This window comes from Globicephala melas, chromosome 9 (genome assembly GCF_963455315.2).
Source record: "Globicephala melas chromosome 9, mGloMel1.2, whole genome shotgun sequence".
NCBI classification, from domain to species: domain Eukaryota; kingdom Metazoa; phylum Chordata; class Mammalia; order Artiodactyla; family Delphinidae; genus Globicephala; species Globicephala melas.
The window spans coordinates 98,868,702-98,893,665 of NC_083322.1; the positions used below are offsets into that span (position 1 = coordinate 98,868,702).

Here is a 24,964-nt window from a genome sequence, read left to right on the forward strand (position 1 = left end):
AGAAATGATTGTCAAATATCAAGCAAAAGAGGCCATATCATGCTATCGTTTAATTTTGTCAGAAAAATTATTCCTTGTCTCCCACTTGATTTATTATTTTTTGTTACATGTAATTAAAATAGGCAAAATTTCGTGTCATTTCGTTTAATTTATTGGCATAAAATTTCAAAGAAACCATCCCCTGACGACTTACTATAAAATGTGGTTCCGTTTAAAAGTGGATTTGCGGACTTCCCTGGTGGTGCAATGGTTTAGAATCCGCCTGCCAATGCAGGGGACAAGGGTTCGAGCCCCGGTCCGGGAAGATCCCACATGCCGCGGAGCAACTAAGCCCGTGTGCCACAACTACTGAGCCTGCGCTCTAGAGCCCACGAGCCACAACTACTGAAGCCTGCACGCCTAGAGCCCGTGCTCCGCAACGGGAGAAGCCACCGCAATGAGAAGCCCATGCACGGCAACGAAGGGTAGCCCCCGCTCACCGCAACTAGAGAAAGTCTGCACACAGCAACGAAGACCCAACGCAGCCAAAATAAAAAATAAATAAATAAAATAAATAAAAGTGGATTTGCTTCAAGTTTGCTGACCCATTCCCTGGGGTAAGCAGACTTGCCCTGTGGGAAGGGCACGGCTTCTGGAAGCAAGCATGCACCTGTAACCTGGGCTTTCTCACTGCTGGCTGATGAGTCGTGGTGACCCCAGAGCCTTTCTAAGTGTTTCTTTAACAATACAAATGGGGAAAGCAGCGCGTTCGCTCTTAGTCATCGTTGAGACTATGTGTTTGATGATGCTGTGCACATCGCGGATACACAATAAAAGAAATGTTTTCTTATTTCCCCTCACCTCATCAATATTTCTCCATATTTAAAAAATTAAATCCATTTTTAGTACGTAATTCCTTTGGGAGAAGATAGAGATAGTAATAACAAGATTACGGAAAACTATATATTTTTCTACCAATGCTATATGCTCACAGACACACACACATATAGAAACACATTTATTTCCCAAAGATAGAAAAAACAGGAAAAATGTATTTATTTTATATAGGTAGTATAATTCTGTTTTTGAGAATCTGCTCTGAAATTGCTTATTTTGGGGAATATGAAAAAAATAGACTAAGTGAAAAACTAGCAAATTACAGTTTATACTATGTTTTGTAGAGTTTGCAGAGTGGTCCGTATAACCAGTGTGCTGGTATACCCAAAGGGAAAAGTATGAAAAATCTTGAAATTCCTACCAAGGAGGTATTTGGTAAAGTTCAGAATTCATTCTGGATTTAAAAAAAAGAGTTTAAAAGTAGGAATAGATAACTGTTTCTTTAACAAGATAATAAGAATCTCACACTAATAGCAAATATTGTTCTTAATGGTGACTTATTACAGCCATTTCCACCACCATCAGATATAAAATTCTCATGTCCACTACCATTGTATCTGATATTATTCTAGAAATTCTGGCCCTTGTAATATGATTTGAAACTTTTGGAAAAGAGATACAGATACCATTACTGGAGACGATATAATTGTTTTCCTGGAAAATTCAAGACCATGAACTAAAACGCTAATTTCAAAGGAAGTTCAGTAGAGACCACCAATACGAGATGAATATACACCTCCTCCAAAAAAAATCAAAGGCTATCTTATATATTAGATATAATAAATAATAGATATAATAAATGAGAAGGTATACTAGAAAACAAGGTCCACTTCACAGTAGCAAAAATAAATATAAAATGTTTAGGCAGAACATGAAAGAACACAACTAAAACTTTACTGAAATATAAAAAAGAATATCTGAATGTATGAAGAAATTATCATTTCCTGACTGGGAGTACAAAATATTGTAAAAATGTTAGCCCTACTCAAATTAATCAATTGGCTTTAGTGGTGTGTGTGTGTGTGTGTGTGTGTGTGTGTGTGTGTGTGTGTGTGTGTGTGTGTGTGTGTGTGTGTGTGTGTGTGTGTGTGTGTGTGTGTGTGTGTGTGTGTGTGTGTGTGTGTGTGTGTGTTAAACTTGGTAAAATATTCCAGATCACTTGCAACACACCAATGGCTTAGACTAAGATTAGAGGGAGAAGACAGTCACATGCAAACCACACAGGAAATGCCCAGGCTTCCTACATGTTAGCTGGGGAGTCAGCTGCCTGGGACTGAAACTCTTGGACCACAGGGTCATGGAATGATGGAGCCCTTCCATTTACCCTCATGATGGCTGAAACTCAAGAAGGAAGGTGAAACGACGGAAGTTGACCAGGGTACCAGTCATTCCCAAATCACTTGTCTCCAGGCCCAGGCTCTTCCATATAAATGCAGTTAAAATAGTTTTTTTGTAAAAACTTAGGACATACTCGGAAAATTTTCAAAACTCCTGATGTTTAGAAGTCTAACTGGAAGGTTCTGCACCCCTTCAGAACACTAACCATCACTGTCACGGTCATAATTACCACCGTCACTACCAGCAGGACTGGCACCGTTACCTCCTTCACCAGCATTATAACCGCCACCATCGTTACTGCCACCTCGTCACCAGCTCCGCACCGCCATCTGTGCAATCGCTGATTGAGTGCTCGTGTGGTCCACGCACTATTCTAAGTACAGTACACGTATTAACTCAAGATCTCAAAAATCCTGTGAGCGATGCAGTCTTATTATCCTAATTTACAGGTAAGGAAAGTGAAGCACAGAGAGGTTAAGACACTTCTCCAAGTCCACACAGCTAGTAAGAGATGGCTCCAGAGAAGAGTAACTGTGCCAAATAAAGTTGAGGATTATGAGATAGAAGGGAATGTGAAATATATGGGACAACTTCTCCTTCTGATTTCTAGTAGTCCAATTTCATTGTCAAATTTATCATGTTAGTAAATAAGATATATACCTTCTGAGTGCTTCCACTAATTACAGTCAAAAGTTTTAATTTCCCTATTAACAGCTTAGCAATCAACTAGCTAAAAGAAAAAGCACCTTTAGGCAACATTCCAGGCAATGTTATCTTCTATTAATTGTAAACCAATAAAAGATTCCCACAAGAATCCCAGTCATCTGGAAAGATATTTTATATATATATACATACATATATATATATATATATATATATAGACACCTTTGGGGACGGGGCAGGACCTCTGCTCTCGTTCCCCCATCCCTTATTCTTCTTGTTGGGACATGCTGGCACCGCAGAACAGGGCCCTGGCACGAGACACACCTGGAGAGGCTGAGAGGCTCTCCCGCCAGCACCATGATCTGCCCACGAGCGTATCATTGCTGCTGCCGTGGCCGTGGGTCCAGCACACCTGGAGGAACTGACTCAGATACAAACCTCTGTACTTGACTGACTGGAAAGTCCGGAGACATTTTCAATCTACAAATTTGCAAGATGGGAAGCACCCTGTTCTGCCTTTTCCTTTGCAGACCCAGCACTTCCTGCACTCACCCGTAGGTGCAGCTGGGGTGGCACAGGTGACACACGTGATTGACATCTGCAAACTTCCAGATCAGGGTGCTGTTTTCTCCTGTGACTCCAGCAGGGCAGGTCTTGACGCAGTGAGGGCCGTCGATGTTGTGGGCACACTTTACACAGCTGCCTGGTCCCTGCACCAAGGTGGAAAAACCGTTTCATAAATCAAACATTTACTTATGTCTCTCTCTTTTTCAGAATGAAGTAACTTTTTTTTTTTTTTTTTGCGGTACGCAGGCCTCTCACTGTTGTGGCCTCTCCCGCTGCGGAGCACAGGCTCCGTACGCGCAGGCTCAGTGGCCATGGCTCACTGGCCCAGCCGCTCCGCGGCACGTGGTATCTTCCCAGACCGGGGCACGAACCCGTGTCCCCTGCATCGGCAGGCGGACTGTCAACCACTGCGCCACCAGGGAACCCCCAGAATGAAGTAACTTTTTACTTAAAATGCTTATCATGAAAAAAAATCAAACGACGTGGAAGTTCTTAAAGTGGACAAGCTCTTCTGTGACTGTGCTTGCCTGATGTGACCACTGTTAACAGCTGAGAATAAAGTCTTCTTGACTTTAAATGTGTACTTTATATACATACATATATATATATATATAAAACATGAGAGAAACTGTACTATGTGCTTTATTACATTTTACTCGATACACTGTGGGCATCTTTCCTTGTCAAAGCATTCCTGATTGGCCTACATGTATATTTATATCCTTATCAGTCAGAAGGACTTCCTTGTGAATCGTGTTTGGAGTTGAGGGGGCCTCTGTGGGAAGCTGGACTCACCAAGGCCAAGCTGAGAAAAGCCACACCTACATCTCTCCAGTGTTGAGAAGGTGGCACATGGAAGTGCAGTGATGGCTGCATAATTAACTGTGCAACATGCTAAATTGGATTCTGTTGGTCCAATGTGAATGCGTCGGTAAAACCCACAGAAATGAATGCACTGGGGCTGTTTGGGTTGTGTCCGCACACTTCACAAAGGGCTGAAATAACGTGGGTAGGGGAGGGTCTGCCTGCTGGCTCAGTGCTCTCATGTCTCAAAGACTGAGTATTCCCAGAGCCAGAACAATCAGATGACTAAGTCAGTCAACATCACCAGTTATTTTATTTCACTGATGAAAATTTAACCGAACACCAACCTAAAAACCAGTGGTTTCCTTTGTAACCAGCCGTTTTGGCAGCCTGTACCTCAAAACTGAGCCTTACCGTCTTTTGTCTGATTTAAAGAACTTCTGAGAAATGGTTTCCGTTACTAGATTTAGATATGGCTGTTGAAATTCAAATCCAAACAGAGCTCCTCATATAAATAAACTGAGAATTAACAACATGGGCACACGGTTGTGAGAGGGACCTGCATTCTCACACTCTCTAAAAGATTATTACTGAACATGTAGATGTGAAACTGAATTTTGAAAACCTTTCCTTTGTGATTAAAAAATACTCTTCAGGGCTCCCCTGGTGGCGCAGTGGTTGAGAGTCCGTCTGCCGATGCAGGGGACACAGGTTCGTGCCCCGATCCGGGAAGACCCCACATGCCGCGGAGCGGCTGGGCCTGTGAGCCACGGCCGCTGAGCCTGCGTGTCCGGAGCCTGTGCTCCGCGACGGGAGGGGCCACAACAGTGAGAGGCCCACATACCGGAAAAAAAAAAAAAAAAAATACTCTTCAAATAACGATAAACTCATGTTAAATAAGAATTTGGTGATGTTTGATTAAGACAATAAAGCAATGAAGACAGATGTCAGGAACACTGAAGGCTGCCTGTGGGTGTGCCCCGTCCACAGGGCACCCTGATCTGTGGTGTGAGGACGGGCATCACCACCTGCATCTGCGGTTGGACAGAGAAGGGGAATGCCCGTGCCAGCAGGGTGTGTGCTGACTTCCCCTCAGTCACAGCCCCCGACGGCTGTGAGATGTGGACGGGGAGTGCGCTGGACGCGCGTCCCGGCAGGCACGGGGTGACGGGGGTGAGGGTCATCCTTGCGGGCTATGGCTGACATGTGGGGTGACATTAAACATGCTCCTTACGTGTCCCGTGCAGGTCACGTTCATGGCCTGGGGCAGGCATTCCGGATGGCACTGCACGCACTCGGAGTTTTCAACGAACTCCCTGGGCTCTCTGACGGGAGAAGACGGGAAACTGGTCAGTGCTGTCCCTGGACACCCTGCTGCAGGATGCTGTCTGGGTTCGCCTGTCTGAGAGCTCAGATGAGACAAATCACCTCTCTTAGAAAGTCAAAACAGTTTTAGGTAAAAGTCGAATGGCCGGGAATCTAGGACTATACTGTAATGTAATAAACTGATTCTTGTCAGCGGAATCTTTGGTCATCTTCTCCTGGAACAAAAACATCAGCTTCCGTTATAATCAAAACATCTTCCCTACATTTTTTCTCCAGGCGCAGTTTTTCAATATTAGATAAGCAAGGCAACACGTGGGAAAAAAAGAGAAGAAAACAGTCCTTAAGATATCAGTCCTTAAGATTTAAGATACCCCCTCCAATATCAGATTCATGGATATTTAAATTAAGCTGCAAAGAAATGGTATCTAGACTAATGCCTGGGAAAAGGAAAGACAGCTATTAAACGTTTCCTCAGTGGTTATTCCTAAAAACAGCAAGTAGGGAACACAGGCGTGAAAAATTTTGCTTGTACTATTTTAACCATTCCTCAAACTTAGATTAACGTTAAGCGACAAGCTGATGTTTGACTGAAAAGACACTGTAGTTGTGGCAGGTGTTAAGACGACTGGTAATTAACTAGGCAGTGAACAAGGAGTGTTTACACCCAAAGACGTGGTCCGTGAGTCCTCTCAGGCAGACGGCATCAATTAAACCAAATACGCCGTGGGACTTTTTCCCTGTGCTGCTTCTCTGGGTTACCACACCTACTGCAGGAGCCAGCCTTGCAAGTGGAACAGGTGCTGCTGGGCACTGGGGTTCTCTAATGGGCAGACCCGGGCGCCACCGCCGTGGCTATTTTAATCACCTTGTCGCTTCAAAGAGACGTCAGCACTGAAGACATGAGAGCTTAGTGTCTGTTTGCAGCTGTAAGGACTGCACCAATATTTCTTACTTGTTGAAACAATACTATCAATTATGCAAATTACTGTTAGGCTAATGAGCCTATCAGCTAAAGATTCTTACAGAATTGAACTTGGTCTTCTCATCCTGCTTCCGAATATTTCTGATCTGAGCTGTAGCCCAAGCCCTGATAGTGAAACAGAAAGGAAGATTTCCTAGAGCCATCTGTAACTCCTACGCTCTTCTCTATCATGAAATTTCTTTTTCTTTAAATTTAAAAAAAAAAATTGCCTCTGCCCGTCTCTATCCTTCCATTTTACTTTCCTATTAATTTATTTTAGTCATTATTTGTGGTCATTCAAAGCCTTACTCAATATCAAAATTCCTATAGAATCAACAGACTGTACTTTTTATTGATTGCAATAAATTCAACAAATGTTATACAACTGTTTATTTCTTTGTCCATGGGTATATTTGAAGTTATTTGCACTGTTCAGTGTGTCTTGAACATAAACAAAAATTAACCAGGAGCTGTGTTTTGACACAGCAGGAATGCTGTGCTACAGTGGCCATGGTCTTGGCCATCTGAACCATGGAAGACTGTTCTGTTTGTCTTGGGAACATTGTGCAGCTAGGAAAAATATAAGATATTTCCAGATAGAGAGAGACTCTATAAATTGGATTGGATTAAGTCATGAAAAAAGTTTGTTCACTTCCCTTTGTGATTAACAGTTGTCAATCACACAAAAACAAAGGAAAAGGAAAATAATCCGACTGATTAACCATAAACCTATAAAACAATCTTAAGTCTTATTTTTTTTAAATCAAAACATAGGGATTAAAAAACAAAGCCTCTTACCCCTTTAGAACGTTGCACTTCTCCACACACTCCCTGCCACGGCTGAAGTTTCGGCAGGACATGCAGTCTTCGGGTTTCGGGCCCCAGCAGCCCTCTGACGAACACAGCGGGTTACAGACGTGGCCCATGGCCTCTGCGAAGACAGGGTGAGCCACACGGGTCAGCCAAGGAACAGTGGCCAAGGGCCCTGTGGGTGAGGTGCTCAAACACATGCTGGGCCCCCTGGGAGAAGCAGTGATGCAAGCACAAAAGGGCTTCCGGAGGCCCACCGCAAGTCCCCTTTGCCCTGCTGGGGGCTGAGTGTACCTGGATGAAACACTCAGAGCTGCCAGAACGGCACGGGAAGCGTGTGGCTCCTTGCCGTGTGCGAGGCACACAGAATCGCACCAATTCTCTCAACTGCACTACGGTGTGGGAATCATTATTACCTCCATTTCATGGATGAAGAAGCCAAAGCCCAAAGATTTACGTAAACTGATGAAGGTCTCAGAGCCAGGAAGGGCTCGAGCCAGGATGTGAACTCAGGTCTGCTTCTGCCGCTGGCCGGGGTCTCACAGCACAGGCTATGCCGGTGCAGGCCCCGCTTCAAAAGCTGACTATGGCTCAGAACTGGAAATGCCTGTGTGAAACAGTCATCCCATTCCGGTGTGTGTGTGTGAGTGTGCATGTGTGTGTGTGTGCACGTGCACGTGTGTGTCTAGCTACAGTCACTGGGGATGAAATGAGCAGGGAGGAACACACAGCTAAAATGCAATATAACTGGGGGAAGAGGGGTGGGTCGGGATGGTGGGATGAACTGCCATGTATACACTAATATGTATAAAATAGATAACTAATAAGAACCTGCTGTATAATAAATAAAATTAAATTTAAAAAATGCAATATCATTAATACTAAATTTAGTTCTGTAAATTCCCAATAATTGATAGCCTAGACTTCAAGGCAAGTTCATCCTATGAAATGAGAATGATCTAGAAACAATTCTGATGAACTCCACAGTTAAGAATATACAGATTTCTTTTAATTTGCTTCTTCATGAATGTAAAAAGTAATTTTAAGGTTTGGGGATGGTTCTTCAATATTCTAAATCAAAATAAATGACCCGCTGGAACCATCTCCACAATGGACCAAAGTGGTGACTCACTGCACTCTTTTTCACTCCTGTTGTTTGTAATTTTGGTTTTCTGACTTGAGGTCCCAAAGAGTTTTTTCCAGTTTATTGTATCTGCGTAGCACAACTTTCGGTTTCCTGAAATGATCACATCTCCATCACTTATCTCCTTGAGGGAGCGTAATCCCAAGGACGTTATATCCAGGCCAACAACCGCCAGAGAAAACTGACCACTAAGTTGGAGAGAAGAAAAACAATGTCGTGAAAAATTATGAAAACACAGCATCGCTAAAAACTTTGCTTTTCTGTACCACTTTAGATTTACCACAAACTGCCTTCCACGGGTTGTTAAGTCATGTTGTGGAAGGTATGTACTGCAACTTTGGAAAATTGCAAGTGCTTTTTAAAGCTAGTTCAGGGAAGAGCTAGTTCCTTGTTCGTTTAGTTATCTCTAATCCCAGTGGCAGACCAGGGGCTGAATAAATGTCTTAATGTCATTATTTGATTGGCTGCATTTTAATTTTGCCTGGGAATTGAGAACATGTTCTAAGTTCTCAAATATCCAAATACACTTAAGAGATCACAGGTTCATTTTTCCATCCATCCGTCTACCCATCCGTCCATCTATCCATCCACCCATCTATCCATCCACCCATCCATTTATTGAACAAACGTTTGAGGTAACATGTGACTCATTCTAATTCTAGGTTAAGTGTGTGTTTCCTATTCTCAAAAAACCTTTTGTCTAGTGATGACACAATCATATGAGTAGATAATTTTAACCCAGCAGGGGTACCGCGGAGGCAAAGAGTAGGGGTCTAAACAAGTCTGCGGAGGGGGTCTCCCGGAAGGGGTGAGGCCTGATTGTCAGGACCCCGGGAGCAGGAACTGTGATATTTTCTTTGCTACCCAACCCTGTGCTAGGATCCTACGGGGTGATCAGTACGTGTTCATCAAGTGACCAGGTGGAAGTTATTCCGACTGAATGGAAGGAAGTCCTGAACCACCTGCAGGAGAACGTGACAGGCACTGAGAACCATGAACTACTGCTGGAGGTGGGCGGGGCCTGGGAGGGGGGCCTGGGAGGGAGGAAGAGGCCAGAGCATGGACCACCTTAGACACCACACGGAGGAGGTTTTTGTCCGCAAATGATGGGAAACCATAGGAAGGAGATTTGCACTTTTAGGAAGCTCACTGGACACCAGGATGTGGAATGGGCCAGTTGAGAGTACAGTAGAGAGAGTGATAATGAAGGCGTGAGATGACAGAAGGCAAAGCATAATTTGGAAACTCCTTCTTCTCCTTGTTTCTTTTTCTCTCCCCACTCTTTCCTCCCTCTGTCCTCCCACAGCCTGGCTCCTGTGTATTAGACCTGCGCCCCTGCTGTCAGGAATCCCCCCAAACTGTGCCCAGGGGAGGCAAGCCAGCAGAGACAAAGCTGAGGTCTTCCCTGCAGGGCAGGTTTGGCTTTGCTGAGAACCAGGGGTCACACTGCCCCAGGAGGGACGGTCCATCCTTGGACTCCTCAGCAAATGTGAAAAGGAAAAAAAGTCATCTTTATCTTATTTACATCCCTAAAACTAAGCTGAGAGGTATATGCTAGTCACCCAAGAAAACTAACCTAAATCTCTCATCTCTGTATGAACTTTGGGCAAGAGAAGTATTCCTGAGAACTCAGAGCACAGGGGCCTTTCTGGGAAGTGATATGAGCTGCCAGTTTAGCATCAGCGATGCAAAGCCACGACAATTTTTGGAAAGTGATGCTTATTTCACATGTGCTGTCGTCTGACTTTCTTTAATATTGCACAATATTGTGTAGCCCTCTGAGGAGTCAATTATGGGAAAGAGTGCTCGGAACCAGACGGTTTCCAAGGCAGGTTTGAACAAGAGAGTCCCAAACTTCCCCTCACCACAAAACTCTTCATTACCCTTATTACATTAAAGGTGCTTGTGTGTGTGTGTGTGTGTGTGTGTGTGTGTGTGTGTGTGTGCACGTGGGTGTGTGGGTGTGTTTCACTCTTGGAGCTGGAAAAGTGGATATCCTGAAAGAAACACTGCATGTTAAACAGCCTCTCAGGTCCCCTGAAATGACTTGCTGAAAAGGATGTGTGACCTCAGTGCTGTTCTTGCCAAAAGTGCAAAACCTCAGCTGAATCAGGAGAAAACACTGGCTATCCTACAAGATGCCTGACCAATACTTTTCACAAGGGTCAAGGCCATGAAAGACAAGGAAGACAAAGGAACTGTCACCGACGGCAGGGACCAAGGAGACGTGACAGCCGCGTGCAGCGTGGGCTGACGGAACACACAAGGCGTTCACGGAAAACCTGGCACGATCCCAGAAAGTCTGCAGTTCAGTTACTACCGATTTCTTTACTTGATTCTCCTGCCACGCTGATGCAGGGTGTCCCCATCGGGGCAGCCGGGTGAAGGATGTGTGGGAACTCCCTGTAGTGTCTCTGCAGCACCTCTGTAAGTCTTATTTCAAAAGCAAAAAATAAGGGTCTACCAGGCTTTGGCTGGGGTCCACTTACTGTTGCTTCGTCCTGCCACGTATGATTTCCAGGTTCTCAAAAGCATGGAGGCCAGTCCTGTTTGCAGGCCAGGCCTGAATCAGCAAAAACCCTATAAGGCAGAAGGAAGGTTCAGGCACACACCACTTAGAAATGTCTATTCTGTGTGAGACATTATTGTAGGATTTTCAGGAGTGTCGACGAGCAGGAGAGGTGAACGTTCTTCTCGTCATCTTCCCGAGCACACGCACGCATGCGTCGCTGCGCACCAGCCGCCGCCCGACTCTCACCCCGCAGGCTGTGCTCCAAGGGCGAGACCCCAAGCAGGCTGCCGTGCTCAATGACAGCGGCCAGTGCCGAGCTGTAGCGCCCCAAGGAGGCTGACGTGGTATCCTTATCTAGTTCCAATTCTCCAAACAACCTTGCTATTTAGTCTGATTATTTCTTTTTTAGGGATGTCGGAAGTGGAGTTCTGACGGGTCCCGGGCCCAGGCCTGCCGGTGGCAGAGCAGGATGTGAAGTGCGTCTCCAGGCCCGGGAGCCTGCTGTCCGCTCGCCGCTGCCCCCCTCCCTCTACCCACCACGTCCTGGGCTGGTCCTCGGACGGCTGGCCTGGGCTGGGCGGTGAGACAGCAGACATGTCCGCACCACGTCATGAATGACCTAACTCTTTGCTTAAAGAGCTCACCTCTCGAGTGCAGGGGAAACTGCATTTTTGAAAAATATCGAAGAACTGATTACTCATGAATGGTAGAATTTCAGAATAAATGTTTTTATGCCAAAGAAGAAGAAAATACTGCTAAAAGTTCTCTTCATAAAACACTGATTTCCTGTTTATGTTCATATGATATGTTAGCGGCACACACCTGTTATTTCCTTTACAGTTTTTAGAATGTCCAGTTCCTTTGGGTCCAGAGGTGGAGTACGTGTGAAGGAATCACTGAAACAAGGAACAGGACGATCAGTAACAACCTGCAGGTGAACAAAGCTGATTTCGTTTTTTTCTATATTATATCAGTAACTTAAAAATCTTTACTTACCCCTTAAATGCTACTGGCAGGATATGAAGGTCTCCACTGATCGAGGTGCAATTTCTGAAGTGTTTAATATTTGTAGCATTTATGGAAAGTGTATCTTTAAACTCACCAATTCCTATTCCGTTACAAACTGTAAAGATAAGGGAGGTGTTTATTTCACTCGCATTTGTTGAATTAAGAATAGCTAGTGTTCCACAGGCAGAGGGGAGCAGGCAGGAAACTGCAGCCGTGGGAACTATTGCCGCCATGCTGTCATTCATTCACTCAAAAAACACTGCTAGGCCTGCTAGGGCCCAGGGACCATGGCGGGGTTGGGGCTGCAGTGGTTACAGGAGACGCTATGGCTGTCCTCAAGGAACCTGCTTTCTCCTCCTCATTTTCCCCACTTGGGCCAGAGTACAGTTGCTCCTGAGGACTCCAGCTTCCTCTCCATGACAGTGTGCCCTGCGCCGTCAGTGCTGTCCTGTGCTCACCCGCGTGCCCCTACTGACCCTCAACGCCTCCCCTCGCCTAACTGGGCCTGCGGCTTGGTCTTCTAACTGAAAGAAACAATATGCATAGATATTTTTGTTTTTAATGGAGAGAGCAAGATGCATTCATCTGAGAAAACCTTGAAAACACAGAATAAAGGGGAACAAAATGACAAGCAATTCTCCTATGTACCTTTGATATTTTAGAAAATTTCCTTCTAGCTATCCTCCATGGTTACGTCACACTAGATATGGAGCTGTTTTTTTTTTTTTCCCACTTATGCTGTGAACATTTGTCCTGTCATTAAAACCATTCACAAACATGGTTTTTAATGGCCGTCTGATGTTACATCATAAGAAATACTGGAATAACTCTTATCAGATAAACTGCTTTTCTTCCACAGCGTTTACTTAAGCCATGTGCTTTGATCTGTGTCCTATTGTGACGTCAGTCTCAGATGCCTTTTTCCACACTCTGAGCCCATTTATGAATTTACATTCACTCCCGAATTTCCATCTCTGATGCCAGTTCCCTCCAAAGCCCATTTATCTGTTGTGGCTGTACTTCCAGAATTCACAGTGCAATCTTTGGTACCTCTCTTTCAGATCGTATCTTACTTTGAAGAATAATCATGGATTATCTCATTGTTTTTCAATGAGGTTTTGAAAGGGGAGGATGAAAGGATGAGGGTGAGGTCCTCCCCTGGCCTCACCCAGGCCTCCCTGGGGACAAGGTCCCCCGGTCCCTCCGTCTCCCTCTGCTCCACTCTGTCCAGAGTCCCTGCTGCTTGGGTTGCCACCTGGCAGTGGGGCCTGTCCCATCAGCCCCCCTGGACCTCCAGGCTCGCCTTGCACTGCATCTGCCTCGCTGTGGGTTTGGGAATGGGAGGGCGAGGCTGCTTTAGGATTCCAAGGCTCTGGCTGACAACAGAGTGAGGCTGGCTTCCGCACAACAAGCCCTGAGGCAGATGCCTGCCAACGGGGACTTGCCATTTAATTACAGGTTCGGAAGAGATTTCCACATGTTTGAAAGAATATCCATTCTCTCTCTGTTTAGGTGTGATGGTGATGGTGGGGTTACCTGAATTCCTAAATTTGGAGATAAATTACACATTCACCCCTAGACCGATCAGATTTGGAGAAGTTGTAGACCATCAACACACGCATTTTCCAAACTTTGTTTTCCTGGCATCGCCCTATACCCGAAGGGATCTGAGTTGGCCACTACTCCAGGATATGAACTGGGGGTGGGTAGAAAATAGAGCATAATGATTACAGGAGCATCGAAGTGTTTGTTGAACACAAAACTAACAGAAGAAAGACAAAAATCATCTCTGATTTTATTGATGCATTTGAGGATGCTGACGGTATAACCCTCTCTCTCTTCAGGGGCTTAACTCTTCTACTTCCTCTGTGCCAGGCACTGCCCCAGGTTCTTATTTTCCTCCTTCCATGTCCCCTCTGCCGGGAGGTCTCCTGGAGCCAAAGGACACTCATCTCTCAGGGCCCCGACACCCCTGCGACACAGGAGCTACAAGGCCAGGTGGCCAGAGAGACCCGCTGGGAGCTCGTGGGTCTGTAAAGTGGGGATGGTAATGGCACAGACCCCCTAGGGGGGCTGGAGGGACTCGAGGACGTGGAGCACGGAGGCTGAGTTTGCCCCGTGAAAGAACACACGTGCAATGCAAGAGCACAGAGGTGGTATCATCAGTTTCAGCTGAAATCACAGATGCTTCTTAGGGACGGTGGCCTCTGACGCAGATGTTCAAGATAAGCAGTTATTCATTGAGGCATTTTTTTTTTAACAGCAAAACAGCGGAAACAATCTAAATGACCATATACAGGGAGACTGGCTGGATAAATTATGGTAGAGGGGATAGGATATAGGGGATTATGGATAGGGTTCGGGGAGCGCCCAGCAGCTGCAAAGTAGGATGAGGAAGATTCATACGAAGTTATCTCCAGGGTATGCTAAGTTTAAGTGGCAAGGTACAAAGAGTGTAGATGCGGAACTGGAAGACGTGGTCTAGGCCTGCCACGTGCCCAAAGGACTCAGGTGCCAACTGGGGAGGCTCCCACAGGCCCCATGGGAGTCAGTCTGGACATCAAAGTGAATGATGACAGGAGGGATTACCATAAACTGAATAAAAAAAGGATTCAATGACCTCACGTGGGTACTAAAAAAGCTATTTTAGAAAAGAATGTCAACTAATAAATGTAGAAGACATGAAAGAAATAGGAAATCACTCCTTTATAACCACCAAGAAATCTGACTGACGCTACTTCAAGCAAATCATCGAATTTGTCATCGTGGTAACGGGATGAAATGGCTGTGCCCCCTGGTGGGACGCAATGAGGGGAGATGCTCCTGCCCACCTGAGTCCCGCCTGGAGGAAAACCATGCCCAGGCCAGACGAGGGACATCCTGCAAAACACCCGGCCTCAACTCTGCACAGCATCGGGGAAAAGGGGGCTGAGAAATGGTTCTGATTTAAGGGAGAGCATGGAACCCACAGCCCTCAGCTGGACTCTGGATCGAAAAGCAGCTAAAAAGGATGTATTGGGACAGTGGGGGAGTTGAAATTAAACTGAAAACTAGAATTGCACTGAATCGATGTTAAACTCGAGATGAGAGTGAAGCTGTCTTTTGTTACTTAGGGGAATGTCCTGTGTGTAGGAAAGTGTGCTGGCGAATGTAGGGTGAAGTGTTATAACACCTGTAATTGTCACTGGGCTCAGAAAACACACACACACACACACACACACACACACACACAGACACAGAGGGAGAGCAACGTGGCGATTACTGAAAATTGGTAAAGTTAAGTGCAGGGCATATGGGTGTTCATTACAACGTTTCTGGGTGTTGTTTGAAAAATTTCTCGATAAAACATAAAGTACAGGATAAGCAGGGATAAATTGGCATTGAGGACACCCAGAAACAGGGCAGAGCGTAAAGGAAGGGACACGTTTCCGAGCCTGGAGATCCCCTCCCATCTTGTCTGAGCGTGACGCCGAAGGTCTGGGGGCAGGGAGCAGAGACAGCCCCTCGCCCGCACTGGGCGGCTGCCCACCTTTGCCACAAGGTCCGTCGCACTTTTTACACTTGCGGACGCCGTCCTCCTCCACCTCCTGGCTGTCAGAGCTGCAGGCGCGGACGCACGAGCCGTGGTCCGTCACCACGTAGTTACCTGGGGGACAGTGAAAGGAAGGTGGCGAAGGCGGCACCAGGTGTTCCTGGGCCTCAGGACCCTCCATGATGGGCTGATCCTCTGGTTTTGTTTAAGGACAAAGAATGAAAGGCTGCAAACAGAGAGGGATGCGGGGTTCACGGGTTCTCAGGGCCTCCCCGCCAGGCGCAGTGTGGGGCTGCTGCTGCCTGCTCGCTGGTCACCGTGTCCCCCCCTCCCTGCAGCCTGTGTTCCCGTAGGGTCTACCTTCAGGACTTGCCCTTGAAGCTTGACTATTGATTTAAAAATGGGAAGCTACACAAAGACCACGCTTCCGCTGGGGCTGCCACACCCGGGGCTGCCCTCATCCCCTCCGGCCACCGTGGGTGGCGGTGCCCATGCTTGGCACCAGCCCCGACGCCGGTCACTGTCTCGTGGCTGCCGTGTCTGTGTTAATAACCTATTAACACAAATATCAGTCTATACTTTTCAGGAACTCTATGTGTTCCTTGCAACTTTCCCAAGTGGATTCTCAAAACTATTTGCTGGGCATCTGTCATTTTCCTTCTGAAAACTGTCTACTTTTGTTCTCTGAGGCTCTGAGTGGTTTCCTGTGGACTTTAAACTCTGCCCGTTAAGCTGTCTCTCCAAGAGTATATGTCTGTGTCATGACTGTGGCGAATTTTTCTTAGCTTGTCCTTTACCTTACAGTGGTTTATTATTCTAGTTGTGTGTTCTTTTTTCTGTTCCAAATTGATAAAATTTCATGTTCACAGATCTGGTAGGGCAAACCTCCCCCTCACAATTGTTCTTAAACATTTTTTTCTTTTTCCTTCATCTTCCCTCTTGGAAATCAAGATTGGTTTCTAAAACAATTTAATGAGACAATTCTACACTTCCTCTACCACGAAATAATTCATGTTGCCATTTCCCTAAATACCAGAGTCATCTGTAAAGCACAAATTGAAATAAGCAAAACCCAAGCCCAAATGATTAAACAAAGCCAACTGACAAGCAAAAACCCCTTTGCAGTATTCCTAAGGGCACAACCTTCACCAGATTGTTAACCACTAAAGAAGGCCGGTCTTCTAACTACTCTCTCACTTAGGCCGTTTAAATACCTGCAAAGAGCTAAACGGGAAAATGGCCCAGTGGTCATGGGTCTGTGCCCATCAGACGATGGGATATTCTGGGCGACCACGGCTGGGGCTCAGGACACAAGAACTGACTCGAGGTCGGAGCAGCAGCTGTCCCCTCACCTGCCTGACGCTGAGGCAGACACAGGGACCTGAGGACACGTGAGCGGGGGACGCGGGGATGCCAGCAGGAGACAGAACAGGTAACGGGGTGCCTGACAACGAAAGGGTCCCCACGAGGGGCACTCACGGGGACACTTCCTGACACAGGTGGCGCCGAAGCTGTACTTCCCCAGCGGGTTGACTTTCATCTCGTAGGTGGTGGGGTCGTACAGCATGAGTGGCGGGCATGTGTCCTTGCACGTGGCTCCGTCCCGGAACCTGCGGCAGACCTGTCAGGGGAGGGGCGGCGGCTGTTAGACTCCGTGCGGGGAGCTGCGGCCGCGGTTCTCTGCGTCCAGGTGTTTGGTCAGAGCACACACGTCTAGCAAAGTACTCTCGGTAGAGTCAGAAAGACCTTTCTCTTATAAGCATGGTTTTTCTTAAATCCACTGTCCCAGCTGTCAGAGTTTATGGATTATGATGAGGGAAAAATACGTCTCCGTTAACTTTCAAAACCAGGCAGGAGTACACACACGAGAGTAGTTAACTCTACGGTGAAATTATTCTTCGGCCTAACTTACGTCAGGTTTCCCTCCTAAACGACACTTGAGGATACATTTTAGAATTTATTGCCAAACGCAGAGAACCTGGACTAGGGGGTGTGGTGCAGAGGGGACCAGACCACGCACAGAGGGGCCCTGACCAACAGCCTCGGGCCGTCTCCTTCAAGCTGCACGTCAGGACCGGCCCAGACCAGCCTCTGGGACTTAGCCTCCCTGTTCCTGAAAACCAGACTCTTTTGGATCCCATCCAAGGTGAGTCTCCCAGTCTGGAGCTCGCTCAGCTCTGACTCTGGGACCCCGTCTGTCCGCCCTGGTGTCTCGGGACTCACAAGGCGCCCATGATCAGATGTGTGGCCCCCGCGGCCCACGGGGACAGTAGGTCTCACTTGAGCTTTCTGCAGTAACAGGGACAACAGCGAGGGCATCGGGACCCCACGGGGGGCGAGGAGGTGGGGGGTGGGCGTGGAGGGATATGCGCAGGAGGTCTCTGAGCCGGGGTGGAAAGAGCAGAGGCTTTAGGGGCGAAAGGCACAAATGGAGTCGCAGCTGTCCTGCCACTCGGGGTCTGTGTGGCCCCTTAACTTCTCCGTGCACATCTTAGGGGTCCCTGCGGCATCAGCGCCCTAGGTTTGTAATGAGAATCGAGTGGAGCAGTAAACAGTGAGACGAGGCGGGTGCTGGCCACAAGAGACATTAGGGGCCCATAACACACAGTTCGTCGTTTGGCTCATTCTATGCCCAGGTCCTGGGTATGGAGGCCACACACACTGTGCCGTTTAGAGCACTTAACAGGTAGGTACTTTACTCTCCACCACTGTCAGACAAGGAAACCGAGGCACGGAGAGGTCACATAAGTTGCCCAAGGTCACCAAGTAAGTGGTGAAGGAAGGCAGGACACTAAAAGATGCTCTGTCACCCCTGCGGCTACAGACGTCAGTCAGTACGGTTCAGTCACAGGAAGGCTCTCTGAGTCTCGGGCCAGAGAAGCCGCTGGGGTGGGTATTACCAGGCAGTCACTCTCCCGCGGCCCCGTGCAGCCGGCGGCACACTGGCTGTGGCAGCAGTCGCTGGGGGACCTGCCGCGGCAGCGCCCGGAACACTGCTGGGCACAGATGACTTTGGTCACTGGAAAGAAGCAGAGGCCATCCGTGAGCTGAAGGGTTCGGGAGGGAGGGAGGATGCCTTCCCCGGGACCTCGCAGAGCACTTGCAAACAGCGGATGAAAGATGGATCAATCTGGTGATTCTGCGGCTTAAGTTCCCCAACATTCACATTCTGCTAAATTCAACGGAGTCTTGATCTTTCTTACTGTACTTTTTTTTTTTTTTTTCTACTTGTTTCTCATCGCTTAGGAGAACTGACTCAGACCAACTCTGGACTTTCAGACTGCTCAATTAGATACCGATGAGAATTGAGTTTGGGGGTGGGTAACAGAAAGCATGTACACATAGCATGACGCCTGCCAGAAAGTAGTGTTTAAAAGGACGTAACAGTCACATCACAATTAGACTTAAAGTTTTCAAGATGACACGTCCCCAGATTCCTTGGCCGTTCACGCTCCCGAACTAGGATTCCCGCAGAAAAACCCCTTGAAGAAGAAGCTACTCTTGCTTCTCTGGCGGTGGGTACTCAAGAGAGGGGGGCGGCAGGAGAGGCGAGGACGTAAGAGATGCCATGACTCAGGTAACACAGACAAGCCCCCATTCCCAGGAAAACTTGCCAAACATACTGTTCAGAGAGAATGGCTGGTACACGGGTGGCCCACTTGCACTGACTTACAACAGGGCCTTAAAATCAACAATGCTTTCAGAGTCTTCAAAGGGAAAACAAATGCAAGTGTAAGGGGAGAAGATGGCCCGTGAAACTCTGCTCCCCGACTCACGTTTCTGGCAGTTCTCCTTCCCTGCACCCCAGCAGCTTCCATTAAGACAGACTGGATGACACTTTGGGCCTAAAATATAAACGTAATCGTTAAATTCATATTTTAGGGAAAGGGAACAAGAAACTGATGGCCCCTTCTCAAGGCCCTAGGCAAAGTCACATCCTAGAAACAAGGAAGTGCTTTCCAATTTCTTATTCTGTTTGTTCAACTGGTTGGTTTGTAAGATGATTTAAAAAAGACTCTCATGAGAAAAAAAAAAGAACCAGGTACTGCTTTTATTTACATTTCAGTTGTGGAAACTGAGGAGGAGAGCGATTATTGACTTGTCACAGGCCATGAAAACTGGGATTTAAATGGACTCATGGGTCCACATTTCAAATCTGCTTAGGCTTGGAGAATTTTCCAGCATCTCCCACAATGATGTTAAGGATGCCTCATCTGGGGGGATGGGTATGTACCAACCACATTCGTGCCGTGTCCAATCCTCAGTGATCCCAGGAGTTGGGGTCCTGTAAATAAATACTCCCAGACTCCACGCCAAAGAGAGAGAGGCCTGGATGCCACACAAAGGGTAGGACGTGCACGGTCTGTGTCACCTGGTTGATTATCTAAAACTTCAGCTACTAATTTGCAAGTTACTGTCTGAAAATATCTGTAATTGATCAATCCATTCGTGCAGTTTTTGTAAATGATTGACTATAAATGACAGCTACTAAGGGTTTTAATCTCATTAGTTGTGTTCTGTTTTCATCGGCATTAAGAAGTCTGAGGACCAAGTGTTCTATATACAGACATAGAGAAGAGCTGACCACCAAATTTGTTAGAAAGAGATCAGCCATGCAGATCACTTCCATCGCAAAGACACAGTAACCAAGGGACTTAACATGTGTCCCAAAGTCTCCCCCAGTCAGGAAGAATTCAGTCTCTGGGAGAATTTCGGTTTCAAACAGAAGAGCTGACGATTTGCCAAGTGATTGTTGGACCAGGGCACCCCTTCAATAAGACCGACAAGGTTTACAATCGCTCCCAGGGGTGAAAGGCATCAGTGCAATGCAGGTACTTCTCAGAATCCTGAAGGATGGGAGGACGAGCCCCAAATGGATGGTGCGGGTTGTACATTGTGAAGAGAGACAGATGGAGACAGAAAGAGAGAAAGAAACTTAAGAGGAAAGAGCCAGAGTAACACATAGATATGTTCAAAGTGGTTGTGTCTGTACAATGATATCACGTTATCTTTCGTTTTTACCTGATACTTCCCCATATTTTCCAAATTTCTATTATAAGCATATAATATGTTTATAAAAGAAAATATTTAAAGTAAAAACATTTAATGGCATCTTTCTGTAACACAGGAAAACATCTGCCAATCAAGGGATTCAAAGTCTGCTTATGATTCTATTCTTAACCTTCTGTGATAAAAAAAGAATTAGACATTATTTAAAATACAGATAATAGAAAAAAGCAAGAAGAAGAAATGAGACTATCCAGAGGTAATCAATATAGGCATATAAGTATATTTACATATAAGAATTAATATCACACTACACACTGTATTATAACTTAAAAAAAAACTGATAAAACGTTATGACAATTTTTCCATGCCTTTAAAATGTCCTTCTGGGACTCCCCTGGTGGCGCAGAGGTTAAGAATACGCCTGCCAATGCAGGGTACGTGGGTTCGATCCCTGGTCTGGGAAGATCCCACATGCCACAGAGCAACTAAGCCCGTGTGCCACAACTACTGAGCCTGTGCACTACAGATTGACAGCCACAACTACTGAAGCCCGTGCACCACAACTACCGAAGCCCGCGCGCCTAGAGCCCGTGCTCCGCAACAAGAGAAGCCACCGCGATGAGAAGCCCGCGCACCGCAACGAAGAGTAGCCCCTGCTTGCTGCAACTAGAGAAGGCCCGTGCGCAGCAATGAAGACCCAAAGCAGCCAAAAATAGATAAATAAATTAAAAAAAAAGAGAAAAACCTGAAAAAAAAGTAAATATCTTTCTACCTAACATGAATTTTTAATGGCATGGCTGAACCACAATTTATTTAACCAATCTCTTCTTTTTAAATACATAAGTTGCTCTCAAAATTTATTATAAACAAGGCCCACGTACCGAAAAAAAAAAAAAGGTTAAGATGGGGACTCCCCTGGTGGCACAGAGGTAAAGAACCTGCCTTCCAATGCAGAGGACGTGGGTTCTACTCCTGGTCAGAGAGCTAGATCCTACATGCATGCCGCAACTAAGAGTTCACATGACACAACTAAGGAGCCTGTGAGCCGCAACTAAGGAGCACACGTGTCACAACTGAAGGAGCCAGTGAGCCGCAACTAAGGAGCCCACCTGCCACGACTAAGACCAGCACAACCAAGATAAATAAATAAAATAAAGAATATTAAAGAAAAAAAGTTCACCACAAAAATACACAAAAGGAAAAAAGGTCCTTATTTTTAAAAAATGATGATTACGATGGTAAATTTTATGTTAAGGGTATTTTATCATAATCAATCAATCAAATCAAAGAAAAAACAAAGCAGCTCCGGTTGATTTTTTTTTTTTTTTTTTTTTGCGGTACGTGGGCCTCTCACTGTCGTGGCCTCTCCCGTTGCGGAGCACAGGCTCCAGACGCGCAGGTTCAGCGGCCATGGCTCACGGGCCCAGCCGCTCCGCGGCATGTGGGATCTTCTCGGACCGGGGCAGGAACCCGCGTCCCCTGCATCAGCAGGCGGACTCTCAACCACTACGCCACCAGGGAAGCCCTCCAGTTGATTTTGAAGATCCGTATCATCTCCAAATTCTGAGACCAAAAAAACCCCCCAAACCCCCCCAAAAGCAAAAACAAACACCCACGCATCCACTGCATAGTTGTAGAGAAACAGAAACAGGAAACGACGATGGCTTCTTATTTTCAAGACCGAAAGGTCAGCGAGATCAGGAAGGCAGCCGGCTAAGCGGAGCTTAGAGTCCTCGGAGTTTCCCACTGCCAGCAGCGCTAATGGGGCAGCCCTGACCTGCAGCCTGGCCCTGGCCAGCCTCTCCCTTGCATGGGCTGCTTTACTGATGAATGGCAGGGACTAGGTAACGGGCACTAGTTAAATATGGACAAACTCTCGCCGTATGCTCCCCAATTTTGCTGCGGGCTCCATGTGGGAGTGCCCAGGCCCGGCAGCAGGAGGACAGAGCTCAGCCCCAAAGCTTCCAGAGGGCCTGGCGCTACTTTGAGTCTCAGCAGCAAATAAGAAGCTCACAAAAGCCTAGGCAGTCTCCTCACACAAGATGTGAGAAGGCCCCTCGCCAGGGGTGACAGGCCGGGCTCTTCTCAATGCCCCATGAGGGCTTAGCTGTCCTGGGGTGGGGGTGGGGGCGGGTGATCTGCCAGCAGGGGAGGTGTCACCATGAAAAACAGGTTTTCTTCCCCTCTGTCTTCTAGTGAGCATATAATCTGTTTACTATCAATATTTACTTTTGTATTAGATTAATGTAACGTAATGTTAACTCTGCTTTCCTGATCCCCACCCCAGCTCCACAGCTCTGCCCACCTTAAGAGCTGCAGGCTGGGGGCAGGGGTCATGTGGAACACTTACATCTGCTCAGCTGGCTCTGAAATTCAATCGACATATTGCTTAGAAAGTCGGCGTTGACGATGTCCCTCCACTGGACGGTGTCCATGTTGCAGAGGACAGGGTTGTTGCTGAATCGCACGGCGCCTTGCAGGATCTCTGCGTGAGAAAGGAACCACCATGAACACACGCGCCATCTCTCCTAAATTCTCCTGAAGTATGCATGCGTCTCTTCACGTTTTGCCTTCTGCTAAAAGATGGCAACCTGCAAACGAGACTCCCCTTGGAACTCCACCGGGGGCAGTGGAAAATAACCTGATGGACTCCTCTGTGGAAGAGTCAGGGTTCCCCTGCCCTGGGTCTTTGAACCGTGAATGATCAGAATTTCGAAATATGGGGAGGAAAGAAGATAATGCTTTAGTCACTTAGCATAAACGACAAGTGTACAGTGAGTCGGTGGTTGCCGGGGAGGTTGGTCTGGGCTGGACCGGAATGACTGTGTGATGACGATGTGAAAGGGCAGAACTGGAGTGACCGTGTGATGACGATGTGAAAGGGCAGATGCAACAGGAAGGGCGGGTGGAAGGGAGGATGCTGTGAGGGGCTTTGGCAGTATTTCATTGGAGAAAAGGGGGTGGGAGTGAGGTGCAGCAGAAGGGTGTGTACGTGTGAGGAAGAGACGGGACGGGCGCCGGGAATGCCAAGATGTAAACCTGTTCAACTGTTCAAAGGAAGAGCTGGGAGGACATGAAAAATCAGCGGTGATACAAAAAGTCAAGCCTGAGCAGAGGACAAGTGTTTTATCCATGACATTTGTGTAAACATTTCCTGAATGACTTGTGTACACAGAGCACAGCACCAAGAGCTGCGGGGTCAGCGGAGATGAGTGATTTCTATTGGTCCCTTTCTAAAAAGCGACATGCGTGGGAGACACAGTTAATGACCTCACGTCCACAGCGGACCACGACTCACAACAGGGGCCAGTTGGGCTATACTCATGACCTGAGCTAATCCTCACACGGTTCTCTGGCTGTAACTCAAATCTAGATACATAGGTAATGCCCAGCATCCCACAGCGGTAAAAGGATGTGGCAGAGGAAGGGTTCTCCCTGGGAAGCTCTCTGAGGCTGATGGAAAGAATGACATTTCCTGAAGGCTGACGGCGGCAGCACGTGGAGGAACCTGAGGGAGGGCGGGTGCTGCGGGCTCCAGTGGACACACAACCGCAGCACAGGCCCCAAGGGCTCAGGGGGTAGGTTCCTTCGGCAGACAGGGGTGGGGTGTGGGGGGTGGGGTGGTGGGGGGATGGGAGTAGGGTGGGGTGGTGGGGGTGGGGCAGGGGCTACAGAGGCAGGCTGGGGGGTCGGAAAGGGAGCTTTGGATGCGAAGTCAGAGACGGCAGCAGGACAACCAAGTGAAAACGTTCACCAGGAAGGAGCCAGAGTCAAGGGATAAACTGATGAGAGGTCAGCACTGGAGACGCAGAAGAGAGACGTCAGGGCAGCGGGACCCTCGGGACGACAGATCAGGGGCCGGGAGAGCGCCAGCGGGGAGGCCGAGGGCCCGACAGAAGCCGCGGGCAGCGTGGCGAGGAGCAGAGGCCCGCATTACTTATCAATAACAGTGTGTAATTCTCGTCCAGTAATCCACATTAGAGGATTATTTAATAACATGAAATAATCGGGATTGATACTACCCCAATACCCACAACGGAAATAATACCAGGCGAAGAAACGTCTGCCCAGCGCTTTATCTGGAGTAATTCACTTAGTCTTCTCAGCCACCCTCGGAAGTCTGTCACCATCGTTAATCCCCATTTTTTTTTTCTATACGCGGGCCTCTCACTGTTGTGGCGTCTCCCGTTGCGGAGCACAGGCTCCGGATGCGCAGGCTCAGCGGCCATGGCTCACGGGCCCAGCCGCTCCGCGGCATGTGGGGTCTTCCCGGACCGGGGCACGAACCCGCGTCCCCTGCATCGGCAGGCGGACTCTCAACCACTGCGCCACCAGGGAAGCCCCATCCCCATTTTTGAAGACACAGAGAACACGCTCCCGGGTGCCTGGCTGGTGAGCAATGGAGCCGGGGCT

At 47.4% G+C, this 24,964-nt stretch overlaps 1 protein-coding gene across 2 annotated transcripts in view; it reads right to left on the minus strand.

The window, feature by feature from the left end:
- EGFR (epidermal growth factor receptor) overlaps positions 1–24,964 on the minus strand; it is a 188,551-nt gene that overhangs the window by 34,926 nt on the left and 128,661 nt on the right. For both annotated transcript variants that reach the window (XM_030871307.2, XM_030871306.2), the window contains exons 4-15: positions 22,902–23,036; positions 19,318–19,386; positions 18,442–18,560; positions 17,021–17,162; positions 15,539–15,655; positions 11,998–12,124; positions 11,824–11,897; positions 10,979–11,069; positions 8,478–8,677; positions 7,334–7,466; positions 5,483–5,573; positions 3,430–3,587 (exon numbers count right to left, since the gene is read on the minus strand). In XM_030871307.2, the coding sequence (XP_030727167.1) occupies positions 3,430–3,587; positions 5,483–5,573; positions 7,334–7,466; positions 8,478–8,677; positions 10,979–11,069; positions 11,824–11,897; positions 11,998–12,124; positions 15,539–15,655; positions 17,021–17,162; positions 18,442–18,560; positions 19,318–19,386; positions 22,902–23,036 (1,456 nt within the window). The remainder of the gene's footprint in view (positions 1–3,429; positions 3,588–5,482; positions 5,574–7,333; positions 7,467–8,477; positions 8,678–10,978; positions 11,070–11,823; positions 11,898–11,997; positions 12,125–15,538; positions 15,656–17,020; positions 17,163–18,441; positions 18,561–19,317; positions 19,387–22,901; positions 23,037–24,964) is intronic.